Below are 17,349 nucleotides of genomic sequence, written 5' to 3'. Positions count from 1 at the left end.
CAGCATAATATTAATCAGCATAGGTAGGATAAAAGAAAATTTAGCCAATTAAAAGACAATTTCTTACGCAGGTGTAGAAGGTGTATTGCTGCTGGAGGTGGTAACTTTGAAAACCTTTTGTAAATTTTAAAAATAAATTTTGACATTATCATCTGTTTTAACCACTTCTTAATTGAAACTTTTTTTAAACAACTTCGATATGTTTTGGTTAATTTCTAGCATTCTCTATCGTTAATTAGCCTTACGAATGATAAAATTGTCAAAATAATTTTTTTTTGTAAGACCAAGAAAATTTAAAATTTTTCCACCTCGCTGTCTTGAAAGGCCAATTTTAGCCAAAGTAGCCCGTTAAGCACTACTTTTTTTATTGATTATGAAAGCTGAGAGTCTAGAGCATTTTTTAAAGTCACTTAGAAACTATTTAATCACCTGTTTAGATTTTTAATTTAAAGTTGAAAATGTAAGTCTTATTCACAGACCGTCATTTTTTCACTTAACACCAAAATTTTTACAACTTCCAAAAAAGTAACGATGCTGGTTATTTTATGCATAAAATAAAAACTCGTAGAAAATTAATAGCAAAAAAAAGTCTCGAAAAATCTGCAAATTTTTTTAAAAAAAATTTTTGAGTGTGCCTCTCCGCAAATTCCCAAAAAATTTAAAAAATAAAAAAATTCAAAAACTATCAAAAATCGCAGAACATACATGGGGGTGATTCGGATATCCCACGACACGAGGGACCAAAATTTTTTTTTTGGACGTCAATGTTCCGGCCACCCTGTATAAATCTACAGTGGTTTTTACGGATGTTCCTTTATAACTACTGAACCATTCATCCGATTGACTTGAAACTTGGTATCCATGTAAAAAATACACGTACTTAATATATAGGCTAATATTTATATGAGTGTTGGACTCCCTACACCAGTTACGGGGGCGTTAATGATGTGAATCTTTGTGGGGGTGAGAAATAATAATGTTAATTTTAAATGTCCAGCGAAGCGGGCGGGTACAGCTAGTTGCTTATATGGATAAACGAACCAACGGCCCAGTATCTATCCGATGATTTGCTAGCGAAGTAAATTGTTTCTTAGAAATAAGGTGATACTCTACAAAACTTACATACGCCCCGTCGTGACCTATGCAAGTGTAGTGTTCGCTCACGCGGCCCGCACAATCTTAAAACCTTTCCAAATCATTCGATCCCGTATTTGCAGGATAGCCGTCGGAGCCTCGTGGTACGTCAGAAATATCGAATTTTTTTTTTATTGCTAAGATGTGTTGACGAGCTCACAGCTCATCTGGTGTTAAGTGGTTACTGGAGCCCATAGATATCTACAACGTAAATGCGCCACCCACCTCGAGATATAAGTTCTAAGGTCTCAGTATAGTTACAACGGCTACCCCACCCTTCGAACCGAAACGCATTACTGCTTCACGGCAGAAATAGACGGGGTGGTGGTGGTACCTACCCGTGCGGACTCACAAGAGGTCCTACCACCAGTGATCAGGAAAATTTTAATTTTGTGGGTTTGATTTTTATTAGACGATGTTATTCCTTCACCGCGGAAGTCAATCGTGAACATTCGTCAAGTACGTATTTTATTAGAAAAATTGGTACCCGCCTGCGGGATTCGAACACCGTTGCGTCGCTAGATACGAATGCAACAGATGTGTTATCCTTTAGGCCACGACAAACTGGACCTAGAGTCCATCAGTAAGTATCTACAGTCGGCATCAGTGCGCCATTTTGAGAAAGAATAGAATAGGAAGGAAAAAAACAAAAAAAAAAACGATCCAGTAGTATCTGTAAAGTACCGTACGTATCGAAGCCCGTAAACAGCTATCTCACCCCTTTAGCCGGAATAACTAACTATTTCAAGATAGAAATAGGAAGGAGAGTGATGGCCGTCTGTGCTTATACTACTTTATCAATAGTACATTCCTGTCGACAGTCAGTACACTGGTAATAAATCAGAGAACTAAGTTGTACTATAAAACTGGAACTAAGAGTCCATGTCTCAAGGTGGGTGGCAGCATTTACGTTATCGATGTCTATGTCTCTGGTAACCACTTAGCACTAGGTGGGTAGTGAGATTGGTAACATATTTAAGCAATAAAAGTTATCATGTAATTTACCGAAATGAACCAAACCAAAATCCTATTTGTAACCTTTTTTATTCAATAGGTCTAATGGTAGCCATACACGTAACGATATACTTGTACAAGTGTAGACTTGTACAAGTATGCAGTAACGTGTGTTGGAAAAATATTGCACAAATTTCTAGACTTGTACATGTTTAAAAAAGTTTCAATTTTCGATTTCGAACTTGTGCAAATTTCCGTTTGCGGAAGTTTACTTGAACGTGTGTGGCATGCCGGCGTCCGAAGTTACAGTAGTATACTTCGATCAACAATAGTAACTAGATAAAGGGATACGTACAAAATTAAAGCAAAAACTGTCCGCGTGAATATATACTTATATAGCTACATTCGTTTACTAACAAACGGAGAAAAAAATTTTGAAACACTTTTACTTTCAAACTAATAACAACTATGGCACCTAGTAATAAAGTCACAAATCTCCAAAACATTATATAATACTTACGATCATTCGTCACATAAAACGAGCAAAGCAATAAATTACTCCTGTCACTTACCAATAAAAAGACATATTTTAAACAACTTTTAATGTTAAATCAATCTTAAGGTGCAACAAATAAAGTAACTTTTCCCTTAATTGCTCTGAGAACTAACATCGTTTTGCTTTATTTATTTTTGCTTCTTGAAATGCCGATTTCTATTTACTACAGGAGGTAAGGGAGTCGCGCTTAACACTAAAATAATTTATTATTGAATTAAAGTAAAAGTTTAGTTGTTTACTTTTTATGTTTTGGAAATGTATGTTTGTTAGTATCTATACATTACTTATTATTTTATTAGCGTTACGTTTTTGTGTAATATATATTTTTAAGTTTTCGCGACCAGTGAACATAATAAAACAACGTTTAAACGGTTTCAAGCGTGGTATTTTTATTACAATGTTTCGGCCACATTTCAGTAGCCGTGAGCACGGAAGGCAAAGATGTCCAGTGTCAATAAGCGGAGTTCTTAGCTGGCTTATAAAAGTCATCTCTTGTTTCTCTGGCGACAATCGAGATCCATTCTGCACACGTGATTGCTAGGAAAGCTAAAATAAAAATGGAAAGCTAAGTATCTAATGAGAGTCCAACAAACAGACACAAAAGCAGCATTAACCAATTTTAACCAACTAATTTTGAAGTGCTGCTAACAAATTTTAAAAAATTATTACAACACAAATCTACTCCATGCATTTACTGTTCTGTTAAGCAAAAGTTTGTCCATGTGTTGGCCGAGACTTGGCCAACATTTGTAGCGGTGGTTAAAAATCGGTAATTTTGTTCAAAATTTAATATTATTTATAAGTTTAAAGCTTACAATATAGTTTATACTTCATGTACTTACCGAAAGTAAGATACTCCGGCCGTTAAATTGCTTTTTCGGGCCTTATTTTTGCAACTTTTGAATACACACTGCGGTATTGTGAGACGGGTTGACATTGGCTGTGTTTGAAGTGAACTAAACAAAATAAGAGCTCACATTTCAAGTGCGCTGTTATTTGACGAGACGGATTTTATGCACCGACCCGAAATCTAGTTACTATTGTTGATCGAAGGTAGTATAGTAACCGCCTGCTCGTGCGCACGTACTGCGGTCGGTTTAAACGCACTAAAATGACAAGTGAGAGACATGGAGTTCGAGACAATTTAGAGGAATTTATTAATATTTACAGAAATGAAGTCGGTCTTTGCAAATTTTAATTCATTTAATAAATTTATGTGCGCATAATGCTCTCTTTTTTTAACCAGTCTTTACACCATATATTTCGATTTCTTTTAAGTCTTTTCAGTTTTTTGGTAGCGAATATTAAGTCAACTATTGCCAAAGCTTCGTCCATCGACACACCCGGATGCTCTGCTCACTTTCATAAAAATTATATCGTTCAATCATACTGGAGCCGTCTGTGGTCACTCAGGGGTGACCATGGAGTTACTATGTTGTAGGTACTTATCATAGAGTTACTATCCTAACTGGAGTGCTTACTTCGTTTGACATAAAAACAAAAAATATACTTTATCTCTATGACTTAAAGTTTATTTTTAAATAGCAAAAGATGTAAGGAAAAACGGTCTGAAAAGAGAATGATTAAGTGGTGGTGTCCCTCTCGCACATTTTACAAACAAAAAGCAGTGTTGCTAGCTTAGAGGATTTTCCACAAAATCTCGTAATTTATCAAACCCCCCTTACCCCCTATCTTAGTTATCAAAAATGTCTTTTAGTGGTTAGTGGATTTTTTAGTAGCTTGGGCGTTGTTGAAAATTATCGAAAAGGTTAAAATCAATCCACTTTACAGGATTTTAAACATTTTATGACAATAATATATCTAAATACATATTATTTAAACGATGTGACTTTGACTTAAACTTAACTAGAAAATGTTGCGAGAATTTAGAATTTCCATCAACGTCAAAAATTGAATTGGTCCAAAATAAACGTACAAAGTTATGGTGAAATTAGTTTCTGATGATGACAATTTATTAAAATAAATTATATGAGAAGTATTGATTATGTGATATATATTGATTTTTAATAGAACATCATATATTAATAAAGCTCGTTAACAAAAAAATTATTGTTCTATATTAATAAGAACTCTGTTTAATGGAAAATTTAATGGTAGGTACGTAGATTTCTGATGGTTTTCATGTTGAATTTGGTGGGAAGCCAGATTAATTGTTGGCATCACCGAAAAAGAGCTATGAATGGATTAAAAGAAAAATGGCGTCTATTTATGTTTGTAGTTCGAAGTTAAAAGGGCACTGATACAGCTTGTGGCTTGTTTTTTTTCGAAAATCGTGAAAGTTTCCGTGTAATCATGGTGAACACTTGTATTGTAAGTGGTTATAAGCGAGAATCCTCTCCAGTTTGTGGAATATCCTTCCATATGTCAGATTCATTGATAAATTTTTACTAGTGTGAGCATATATTTTTAAAATGTGAGATATTTTTTCTCATTATAATATTTAATACCATTTGTCTTGTAAATTGTACTTAATCTATGTCATAGACTAAATTTGGAAAAACAATCCTGAAAACTATAATTTTGCAATGTATTTTTCATATTATAAGAGCCATCATGTGGTATTTTTTGAACTTTTTTATTGTATTGAATAGCGTTGCACGCAAGCATGTATATCATTTGCCTGACGTTAAGCGAACGAGGAGGATCTTCTAGTAAGTATAACGTTGGAATTTTTGGAAAATGTCCTATATAAAGGTCAAACAAGAGGAATCAAGTACTCAAACGCAAGAAATAAAAAATACCCCGAGAAAAGCAAAATTACGACAAGATGTTAAGGTATTGAAACAAAAACTTAAAAGATTTATTAAAGAAAAATGGCAATTTTTAATTGAATTGAAATTTAAATTGCGAAATTTTAATGATACTCATGGTCCACTTAGATATTAATTAAAATAAATTATGTATTTCGTTGAAAAAAAAGAATTTACTTAAAATAGAGGAAATGTTATATTATAAGACTACAGAAAATTAACTGAACTTAATAATAATAATAATATAACCAATATTTTGTAAATAGAGATCAAGTACTATGTGTGTTGTGTTATGTGTATTGACTTGTCATTTAAGAGTTATTTAATTGTCTACATATAACAAATAAATGAATTTTAGTTAATTTCATTTTATTACCCATTGTGTTTTATTTCCTAAAATGCAACTAGTAGACTTAATATACACGTGTCATGAAAATAGCACAGAAGTAAAAATACAAGTAATTTTAAATCAATTGAAGATGTGAATGTAGGAAAAGAGCACCCGATAATGTGTGTTGCAGTGTCTCACTCAGTGTGTCAAATATTAATTTGCACAGCCCACTTAGCCAGTACATTAAAGTAGGAATTGCGTAATTAAGTTCAACATAATATTTAAGTCGCGGTTGAGTATTCGGACGTTAAACATGAATTTGAGGAAGTTTAAGTAATAGAACTGAGGTAATGATGTTTGTAATAAAACTCAGTGCTAGATTTTCGACAACGCAGCAATTTCCAAAAAAAAACGTCGAAAAAAAGTTAAAATGACGACGAAGAAATGTTTAGAATTGAATTTACATAAATAAACTATTGCAAGCATGTGTTTTGTATTTACATAGGGCTACACAGAATTACTTAAGGTAAATTCAAAACTGATGCATGTGTATAATTTTGTCCTATAAATAAATTTTATATGGTCACCACATTAGACAAGGACACCGCGACCAAAAAGTATTCTCTTTCGAGACAGATTTCTCGGCATTAGACAGCACTCCAGTTGTAGGTACTTATTAACTCCATGGTACTTATTAACTCCATGGGGGTGACAATATACTTGGGCAAGTCTATACTTGCACAAGTATATTGTTACGTGTATGGCTACCATAATCAACTAGGCAACGGGCAAATAGCACATAGTGACCTTTGTTCTAAAAAGCTTAAGCCGTAATACGCGACGTTTATCTTTGTAAGTAAAAGTCCATTCTATTTGGTACCTATTAGTACCAACAATTCAATGCTTTTTAATTAAACTTCAATTAAGTTGACCCCATTCAAATATCTGAAGATTTTTTGCTATGATATTCTTTCAAATTTTTAAATGGCTTCCTTGTAAAGGTGCAAATATATCGTTTAAACCAAATCGCCTCGAGATGTTCTATTTAAAAAAAGCGGAAAGCAAATACTTAGGAAAATAATAGAAGGAATGGAATGGATGGATGGTTTAAATAGATGGAAATGAGATAAGATTACTGTAATGGAATAGATGTACTAAAGCTAACTTTTGACTGATGGGAATGCTCATTTGTGCAACGAATAGATTTTATTGGTTCTGTATTTGGATCTTTAATGTAATTGATTGCATCAGAATTGTTTCAGATTGGTTACAAAAAATAGATAGAATAGCACCTTATTTTCTTCCGATTCACTCGAGAATAAACAGCAGTCTTTTCTGAATTCTATTACTGCACCTTGTTATTGCATTTTCTGGTGTACCCACTATAGGTAGGTCGTATTGCAAGGATCGTTACTCACTAGCGGTTGGCCGCTTAAGCGTCTTCTTTTAGCGACCGGCCGCCAAGTGGTGGTAGGACCTCTTGGGAGTCGGCGCGGGTAGGCACCACCACCCTGGATATTTCTGCCGTGAAGCAGTAATGCGTTTCGGTTTGAAGGGTGGGGCAGCCGTTGTAACTATACTTGAGACTTTAGAACTTATATCTCAAGGTGGGTGGAGCATTTACGTTGTAAATGTCTATGGGCTTCAGTAACCACTTAACACCAGGTGGGCTGTGAGCTCGTCCACCCATCTAAGGAATAAATTTTTTTTTAAGAAAAAAGGTTTATTTGAGCAGCCAGCCACCTGACGCGCTTGACCGTTTCGGTGGCCACGATGGAGCTACGTAAACTGGTTCGACCTCGCGAAGATGTATTGGGTCCATTAATCCATTAAACCATTAGGCTATATTGGATTCATGCTTTACTAGAAATGCAACAAATTTGGCGAGTTCACACTTTTTTTTTTTAAGAACCAAAGTATAGGCCCATAAGCCTACATATAGAGGTGTTTTGCATATTTTGTAGGGTGGGATTGTGTCTCGAGACTTCAATCTTATGTCTGAAGTTGGGTGTGGCATTTTGGTTCGTAGAGTCCATGAGATCATCAGCCTATTTAAAGCAATAATGAAAAAACAATACTACATATTTGAAAAGATCATCAAAATCCAAGGCCACCACATGTTACAAGAAATGAGGTTGAATACTTGTACTAATTACTATGCATATTAAAACTGAACCACTATCTAATGAAATAGTTTTAAAAAGGATCCACATTATGTATATATCAACCAACACACAAAATCTAAAATGATATAAAACAAAATTACAAAAATAGTACAGAATATGTTCTGGTTTGCGTGTTCTTAGTACAGTTCAGTTTCTCAATCAGTAAAAATTTAATAATTAAAGTAAAATACATGTAATTGCAATAAATCTTTAATATACATAAACTGAAGCTAAATGATCATAATCATAAGTGCGTTTTAAAAACAAATCAACAAGTGACACACCAGTCACTTTCTGTAAGCCTGTGTTGATTGGTAAAGCAGTTAAATTTATGAATGTTGTCTTTCCGGGTTCTAGAGGCCCTAATTTTCTGTTAGAAATTCCGCACCATAGGAGACTAGAGTCTTGCGGAGAACGCAGTTTTAATATGAGATCTAAAGTTCTTTCACTGGCATTCACAACTTTACATTTAAATGTGAAAGCTTCATCTGCACATACTTTACTAGGAATTTGTTCAACTGTCAGTCTTAAGTCGTCATGATCGAGTGCCATGGCTTCCAACTGACTAGTCTGTAATCGGCCTTTCTCACCTAAGTTAGACCTCCAGACTATATCTAGTTTTCCAATATTTCTCATAGGGCCATGTGGTTTGACTTCTTTTGCCATGTTTTCCTTTGGTTTAAGCCAGTACAAGAACTGACAGCTCTCTTGTGGCTGTAATAATGTCACTTCACCAAACACTGACTCACCATTCACTTCATTCAAAGAACTTACAGTGAATTGCTGAGAACTTTCCAAAGATACTTGCTCAAATATAATGGGCCCAGATGTTATGTTGTGAACTTGTGCTTCAAGATAAATATCCCCTGATTCAGCATTATAAAATTTAGTTTTCACATCTAGTGGTTTCATGACTTCAAATTTGAAGAATTTCCGGAACGATGCTAACGTATTGTAGTTGGACATGTACGAAACTTCACATACTAATATATGTGTTCCTAAATCTTTGACCTCATGGTGAATAACATCACTAAGGGTTTCATCAACATCCAACATAGTAGGGGTAGTTCCCTCCTGTGCTGTAAGCTCTATTCTTTGTGAATTAGTTTGTAGACTAGTTATTATGGAGACACTTTGTACAGGTTGATTCGTTTCATTGTGAACACAAACATAACAAGAGAATGTTTCCCCTAAATAAATATTTCCAAAACTTTGAGGAAGTAGTAAGAATTGTCCAGCAGCAAGAGTTTCCATTTGACTGACTGCTGTGGCATCATCTTTTAGATAATTATTGAGAATATTACCTGGCAAATCTTTTGAGTCACAAGTGACGATATTAGGGCTTATCAATGCTGGCTTTGTAAGTCTCATCACCTTCAGAGCAACTAAATGTTCAACCGCTTCTTTTGGATCCATAATTCTGACTTCTAATTCTGTATCGTAAGTTTTATTACGAACGGAATTTTGGAATTTTTGAAATGTATGTGAATCTGTTTCTAATTATTATTTAATATATACACTTTATTATTCAATTGTTTGATGTATAATACGTACTGCATATGAGTGAGCACCTATTTTACGTAAACTGCAAATTAAAACATATTTATTATCCGGTGTGCGAGAGACTCAAAATTTTAGAATCAATAATTATACTACAAGTTTAATACCAAGGGCTTTATTACTGAATATTCGTTTAGAATAATATTATTTGCTTGTGTATTGCGTGAAAGTGAAATTGTGATTGTGATGTGACATTAACTGACATTTGTTCGTACTTTCGAAGTAGTAGTTTTATTTTTCTAAATAGAAAAACTAAGATATAATACCACAAGGCCTAATCTTTTATATTATTTTTTAACATGGAATATGATATTATGAAATGAAGTTAATTAATATGAAACATGGTATGAAATGAAAAGAGATAATATGGGATGAAATATAATCTCAGTAAAAAGGTGGTCATTTACTGAGATTTATTAAGTGGACTTTTTGGAGGTTTCCGCGAAGTCACGTCCGGCGGCTTTGATTCATTTTCCCATATTTGTGCACTTTCACAGATATTAAACAGTTAAGTTAACCACCGCTGTTACACATTTAAACCCGAAGAAACACTAAAAAGACATAATAAAACAAATCACACAACTTTAATCCTCGCGTTCCCGCCAAAAAGTCCTGACATTTGTTCGACACAGAGTTAGTAGGGCTCTGTAAATTTGGCCCCTTTTTTTTAATTTTCGGATTTTATTATTTTTTATTATTTGTTCGTCGTTTGTTCGTTAATGTTCGAATGTAAAAATTGTTTGTACGTCTTTTATTTATAATTAATTAATTAACAAATCTTTTATTTATAATTAATTAATTAAACAATTTCCCCCACAGTTTATCTAAACATAGGTTTAGAAAAAAATACAAAAAACGCCAACTTAAAATTTTTAAACATGGTAGAAGAAAAATGGCCACGGTGGAATTTATTTTTCACCGATGCCTCGAAATTAGTTTCAAATGGTAACACTGGTGCTGCCTTCTATCACCCAAACGCAAATCATTACAAATTGCACAAACTACCCCCAGAAACCTCAGTATTCACGGGCGAGTGTATTGCATTGATAAGTTGTCTAAAGTTCATCATGCAGCACTCAATTAACTACTCCGCGATATTCAGTGATTGTTCTAGTGCTATTCAAGCCATTTCAAAGAATCCGATAAAGAATTGTTTAGAAAATCCGCTAGTTTGTATAATCAAAAACCTGTTGTTCACCTGTCATCAAAACAACATCAAAGTTGAAATAGTTTGGATCCCTTCACATACAGGAATTCTTGGGAATGAAACTGTGGATCAAATGGCTAAAGAAGCAACACATAGTGGTGATTGTGAGTACTACGCGAATGTAAGTCGTGATCTTATTCATAATATTAAACTTAATCTCGTATCAGACTGGCAAAAGCAATGGGAAACCTACAAATATCAATATTCTAAAATAAATCCTAGTGTGTTTATCAAACCTTGGTTTTATAAGTTCAAAAAATTCAACAAGCAAATAACTAGTGTACTTATCAGGCTTCGATTGGGTCACTTTTGCTCACCACAATTTTTATTTAAGCTAAAAATTAAACCTTCTCCTATGTGTAGTTGCGGTAAATCTATCGGTACTTTAGATCATATATTTCTGGAATGCGCTCTTAATGTTGAATGCCCACCACTATATTGTTTACTAACTAACACTAACATCCCGTTCCCAGTTAATATGAACTATCTCTTAACATTCCCTAATCCTAAAGTTGTAAATGCATTAGCTTATTTTATTTCCCGCAATAACATTGAACTGTAAAAATATTTACAAATTTTTCTCCAGTTCTCATTCATCTCATCTGCTACAATCTATATCTATCTATATCATTGATATTCTATCTACCTGACATTGGCAGAGTAATTCGTAAAAGAAGAGACTCGAGCCATAAAAAAAAAAAAAAAAAAAAAAAAAAAAAAAAAAAAAAAAAAAAAAAAAAAAAAAAAATTAAACAAATGATCACCATTAATTGGGCCCCTCTTACTAGACATCTTTATTTTTATTGCTCAGATTAATTCATTTTGATCAATTATCGTTTGTTCGACGACTACTGGTGATTGTTCCATCATAAAAACAATTAAATTCCCAATTATTAATTATTTCATGTCTAATAAGTAAACCATCACCTTTTTTTTTTCGGGCCATGGGCCGAACCTACTACGAGGTCCCCGCGCATAAGGGGCGCGCGGGGTATGTGAGACTCAACGATCTGCAAGGTGCTGTGAGCAGACCACGGGCCCAAGGATTTTAGGGCCCACCTACTAAACGACTCCCCTGCACTCTTACACCCGACGTCCGATGCCCTCCGAGGCTAGAACCCGGATGAGGTAGGGGGGTTACTGCGGTCAACAAGACAACCAGACGGCGCGGCTCACCCCAAGGACGCCCAGCCGACGAAGCCTTCGAGGCGAATCGAAGTCTCTGAAACGTCGGCCGTCTCGGTACGGCAGCCCGTCAGGCCGCCCAGATGGTGCCGCTGGTGTCCCGGAATCCCCTGCTGGACCAGAACCAGGGGCCGGGACGTACGGGCGTATTCCCGCCTCCGGCCCCCGGCTCGGCGGCGACGGATCGGTGCGGAAAGAGAAGAGCTCTCCCTCTCTCGTTCCGCCGCCTCCTTCTGCGAGATGGTGGACTCGTAGAAGTCGAGCAAAGCAAACCATCATCTTTTTTTTATTTTCAGTTTTATTTTTATTTTTAATTATTTGTTCGTCATTTGTTCGCTAATGTTCGAATATAAAAATTGTTTGTTCGTCTTTTATTTATTCATAATTAATTAAGCAAATGATCACCCTTAAGTTGCGCCTCCTTACTTACTTACCTATCTTTATTTTTATCGCTCATATTAATTCATTTTGATCAATTATCGTTTGTTCGACGACTATTGGTGATTGATTGATCATAAAAAACAAATAAATTAAAAAAAAACGAAGTGTTGTAATATATATCAATCAAGATAGTTCTCGTTAATAATAATTAAGTTAATATTGACGTAAATAATTTTTTTTTTAAATAAAATCCTGTTTATAGCGTATATATATAATATTAAGTTTATTCTTCCATATTAAATGAATTTCTACTAAATGTCCCTGCAATATATTTCTTGAACATAGAAATAATTATCATTTCAACAAAAACAGATTTTGAGTGCATTACATTTACATTTTTTGAACTACGTAATGAATTATGGAATTATTCATTTTATTATAAAACTAGCTGACCCGGCAGTTTTCATAGTGCCTCAATCGATTAATAAAATACCTAAACTTTTGTATAAAATAAACTTAAAGCAAACAAAAGGAATCCATCTGACAGGGGACACATCAAAGGAAAAACATCATTGTTATTTTTATTTAATTCCAAGCATTTTCATATTTATCTACCTTTTAAACCTTCTCTGGACTTCCACAAATAATTCAAGACCAAAATTAGCCAAATCGGTCCAGCCGTTCTCGAGTTTTAGCGAGACCAACGAACAGCAATTCATTTTTGTATATATAGATACAAGTATCGTATCTATCTCCATTGCATGGTAATGAATAGTATCATTTTAACACGAAAGTTGTACTCCTAAAATATTCTTAAAAATAATTAGAAATCACTGAAATTTCAATGTGCTTGTTAATATTCAATATCATTAAAAATAACTGAATTTATTAAAACCGCGCTAATCGTACATTAAGGACTAATTGGCCGTATCATTCAATTCACATTTTTTTGTTGAATTATTGTTGAAGTTTTCAATATTTTTTTTATTTTCATAAAATATGAAATAATTAGACCGTATAAACGCACTTGTAAACAAAACGCTAGTAAATATGGCCATTGCCAGCTGACTGACAAAACCGGGGCATGCGCAATGTAGGCGTGAGGTGATGGTTTGCTAGATATAAAATAATGAACAATTGGGAATTTAATTGTTTTTATGATCGAACAATCACCAATAGTCGTCGAACAAACGATAATTGATCAAAGTGAATTAATCTCAGCGATAAAAATAAAGATAAGTAAGTAAGTAAGAAGGGGCAACTTAAGGGTGATCATTTGCTTAATTAATTATAAATAAATAAAAGACGAACAAACAATTAAAAATAAAAAAATAAAAAAGGGGCCAACTTTACAGAGCCAGTTAGTAGCAGGTACATATTAGCTCCATGGTTCGACATCAGACTTCAGCTTTTTTTAATTGATAAAATTGAATAAGCAATAGGAATAGGCCTCGTCAAAGCCTCTAGGAACAAAAAACTGAAAACCTGTATTTTCCAAGAAAAGTGAATCAGACTTGTATGAAATTAAATTAAATAAGGAATGAATTGAAATATTTAAAATGATAGTAATAGTAATAATAATTAATATAAATAAAATTAATATAAATAAAGTATAGCAACTCTGACGCCTGCCGCGTCGGCAGCCGCGTCTGATCGCGCGCCACGACCAATCAGGGACTCTCGTCGGCTCCCGGCGCGACTCAAAGAGTAGCGACCGAAGGGCTTTCCTTTTGGCAAGCCGCGCGCGCCCCTTTTCGTGCGCCGACAGTTCACCTGCAACCACCGAAGCATACATACGAAAATACGTACGCACCTCGCTCGCTACCATTCCTTTTCGAATTTGTTTGTGGGACCCCTCTGGAGTATTCATACCCAGTGCTCCTGGACAACACAAAAAAAATGTTAATTTATATAATAAAAATAATAGTAATAATAGTATAATAAAACAATGTTTTCAAGACATAGCATAAAAATATAATAATGATAGATGGTAAAAATGACAATGTGTTCGAAGTATATATTTTCAAATAATGGAATATGAAAAAGAAGGTTACAACATTCCTCCCCATCTACATCTCGTTGATCAGACGGCGGGGTGCCTGTATACGTCGATTACTTCGACGCGGAGCAAATGGCACAGGAGTGGAGACCGGAGCAGGTGAGGAGTATAACTTCGAATGCTGTGAAGGTGAATTTGGAGAAATTTGTACATTTGTAGGTGACTGCGGTGTAGGTAATGGTACTGCTGCCGAATTCTTGTTTTTAGTTAGCCTTTCGTCAATTGTTGTGTCCATTCCAATGTCTGGAGAAGCAGTCGCCGGCAGCATAGAAGAATACGCCCTTTCATTCCTCGGGGTTTCTGAGGGGGAGGACTCGCGTGGCCTGATGTGATCAGCGTGTCTTCGTTTTTCTAGTCCTCCTGGTGTTGAAACAATATATGAATATTTATGTTTTCGGGATGTAATTACCGCTGGTTCCCATATTTTATCATTGCGTGTTTTAATATATACTTGGTCACTTGGTCGGTAACTCGGTGATGTGGTACGAATGTTTTCTTTTACTTGTAAATACTGCATTAATCTTCTTTTGTCTGGCCGAATGTTGGAAAGTATGCAATTCAATTGTCGTCCAAACATCATCTCAGCTGGAGATTTACCAGTGGACGAGTGCGGAGTGTTTCTGTATGTAAACAAAAATTCTAATAGTCGGCGCTCGAGATTTGTGTTGTCTACCGATGCCATTCTATTTTTGAATGTTCTAACTAAACGTTCTGCCAGCCCATTTGTCCGAGGATGATATGGAGATGATGTGACATGTAAAATAGACTGTTTTGTGCAATATTCTTTAAATTCATAAGATGTAAATTGAGGTCCATTATCGGATATAATCATTTTTGGTAAGCCAAATGTACAAAATATGTTATCTAATGTAAGACAAAGTGATCTGGTGTTAATGTGTTTCATCGGTCGTATTTCCACCCATTTGGAGAGAGCGTCGCACAATACCAACCAATACGATCCTTCGAACGGTCCAGCAAAGTCGATATGGATTCTCTCCCATACTTCTTCTGGTATGGACCAGGAAAATACAGGAAGTTCAGGATTACAAGGGCGGTTCTGTTGGCATCTGGTACATTTCTTGACAAATAATTCTATGTCTTCGTCAAGGTTAGGCCACCAAACATAGTAACGTGAAAGTGCTTTCATAGCAGAAATGCCAGGATGTCCTCGATGAAGATATGTAAGAATGGCTTTTCGGAGTGCTGTAGGTATAACGATGCGTCCTTGCCTCATAAGTATTTTATTCTCAACAGATAATTCAGTCCGGTTTCTGTAGAATGGTTTCATTTCTGGATTGTAATCTGATTCTCTCCAGCCGGTTTTTAAATTTTGACAAACTTTTGTGAGTATATGATCCTTTGAAGTTGTTTTCATAAGTAACTGTTCTGATAGATTAAGGTCAGTCATTCGAGTGCTCAAAAGACGTAGATCTATTTTATGTACAAGCCCTTCTGTCTCGGAGGGTTCAGTTTCAGGGTTTGGTAATCTGGAAAGGCAATCAGCTAATGTGTTATTTTCACCTTTCCTGTAGTAAATGTCATATTGATAACTTCCCACTACTAGGGCCCATCTTACCAATCGGTTATTGGCTAGTTTAGGAAGGTTGCGGTGTGCACCCATAATATGTATAAGAGGCTTATGGTCCGTAACTAGATTAAATTTCGTTCCTCTCAAGTACTGATCAAATTTTTTTATACCAAATACTATTGCTAAAGCTTCACGATCAATAACGGAATATTTCATTTCCGCTGGACGTAGTTTCCTTGAAGCAAAAGCAATTGGTTGTTCTATGTTCGAGTCTTTGTGGAATAATACTGCACCCAATCCCTTTTCGGAAGCGTCACATGCTAAATAAAGGGGACGTTTCTCGTCAAATGCAATTAATGGTTGTGAAGAAGTTATGCATTTCTTTGTATCTTCAAATATTCTGTTTTCATGATCAGTCCAACGCCACCTATTTTTTTCACTAGTTAGATCGTGAAGATCCGAACAAATCCCGTGAAGATGTGGTACAAACCGTTCGTAAAAATTAACTAGTCCTAAAAATGATCGTAGTTCTTTTGCATTACACGGTGCTGGAGCATTAGTTATGGCATCAATTTTAGATTTGGTTGGGTGGATGCCATGTTTATTTATTATGTGACCTAGGTATTCAATCTGATTCTGTAAGAAATTACATTTCTTTAAGTTAACTTTTAGGCCAGCGTTTTGTAAGCGATCGAATACAATAGACAGTTTGTAAATGTTCTGAAAGATCTTTCCCTGCTATAGCTATGTCGTCAAAATATACAGCTACATTGGTGATATCGCCTAGCAGTTGATCCAGAAAATGTTGAAAAATTGAAGGAGCAGTCGATATTCCAAAAGGCATTCTATTGTATTGGAAATACCCTTTATGGGTTGACAACGTTAAGTACTTTTTCGAATCTGGTGCTATTTCAAATTGTAAGTATGCGTCTTTAAGGTCTATTTTTGAAAATAATTTACCGTTTGCGAGATTTTGGCGTAGTTGATCGAAAATTGGAACTGGGTGAAGATGTTTAATAAGTACTGGATTAAGTGTAGTTCTGTAGTCTCCACATATCCTAACTTCCCCTGTAGATTTCAGAATGTTAACTGTGGGTGTAGCCCATTCAATAGGTGTAATATTAGGATCTACTTTTTCCACTATCCCTTCTGAGATCAGACGATCTAACTCCCTTTCTATATTCTTTTTCATGCTGAATTTTATAGGCCGTGCAGGAAGGTGGATCGGTTCAGCTTCTGGTTTGACATGTATGTTTACGTAATAATTGTTAACTTTTCCTAGTTTTCCATCAAAGAGTTGTACATGTTTATCCAATATTTGTTTAAGAGTCATCGGTGTTGATGTTTTGATGGAGTATACTGGTTTTGGAAATTCCATTTCAAAAACTTCACTCCAATGTAAACCAAATAACATTGGTTTGGCATTTTTCATTACGACCACAGGTAGAAGTTTTTGCAGTCCGTCGACTTCGACTGTTACTTTTGTAATTCCCTTTGTTTTTAAGTTTGTATTACCGT

General features: G+C 35.0%; 2 protein-coding genes across 2 annotated transcripts; one reads left to right on the top strand and one right to left on the bottom strand.

Annotated features, from left to right (window-relative positions):
• Positions 1-3,007: 3,007 nt before the first annotated feature.
• Positions 3,008-10,099, bottom strand: LOC101739092 (trafficking protein particle complex subunit 13). The gene is made up of 2 exons (XM_004932088.5): positions 9,579-10,099; positions 3,008-9,496 (listed from the first exon to the last, which is right to left on the bottom strand). Exon 2 carries the CDS (start codon positions 9,325-9,327, stop codon positions 8,122-8,124), a length of 1,206 nt encoding a protein of 401 aa, XP_004932145.1. The 5' UTR covers positions 9,328-9,496; positions 9,579-10,099; the 3' UTR covers positions 3,008-8,121.
• A 250-nt stretch (positions 10,100-10,349) lies between these two features.
• On the top strand, positions 10,350-11,050 carry LOC119628828 (uncharacterized). The gene is made up of 2 exons (XM_038012581.1): positions 10,350-10,799; positions 11,042-11,050. Exons 1-2 carry the CDS (start codon positions 10,350-10,352, stop codon positions 11,048-11,050), a joined length of 459 nt encoding a protein of 152 aa, XP_037868509.1.
• Positions 11,051-17,349: the final 6,299 nt, after the last annotated feature.

The sequence above is a fragment of the Bombyx mori genome, chromosome 8, assembly GCF_030269925.1.
Source record: "Bombyx mori chromosome 8, ASM3026992v2".
Classification (NCBI taxonomy): Eukaryota; Metazoa; Arthropoda; class Insecta; order Lepidoptera; family Bombycidae; genus Bombyx; species Bombyx mori.
Note: the sequence above shows the minus strand (reverse complement) of the source record. Positions and strands in the feature narration are given on the sequence as shown.

Bases quoted from the DNA above. Each gene is read 5' to 3' on its own strand.
- LOC101739092 (XM_004932088.5), bottom strand. From the start codon at position 9,327: ATGGATCCAAAAGAAGCGGTTGAACATTTAGTTGCTCTGAAGGTGATG.
- LOC119628828 (XM_038012581.1), top strand. From the start codon at position 10,350: ATGGTAGAAGAAAAATGGCCACGGTGGAATTTATTTTTCACCGATGCC.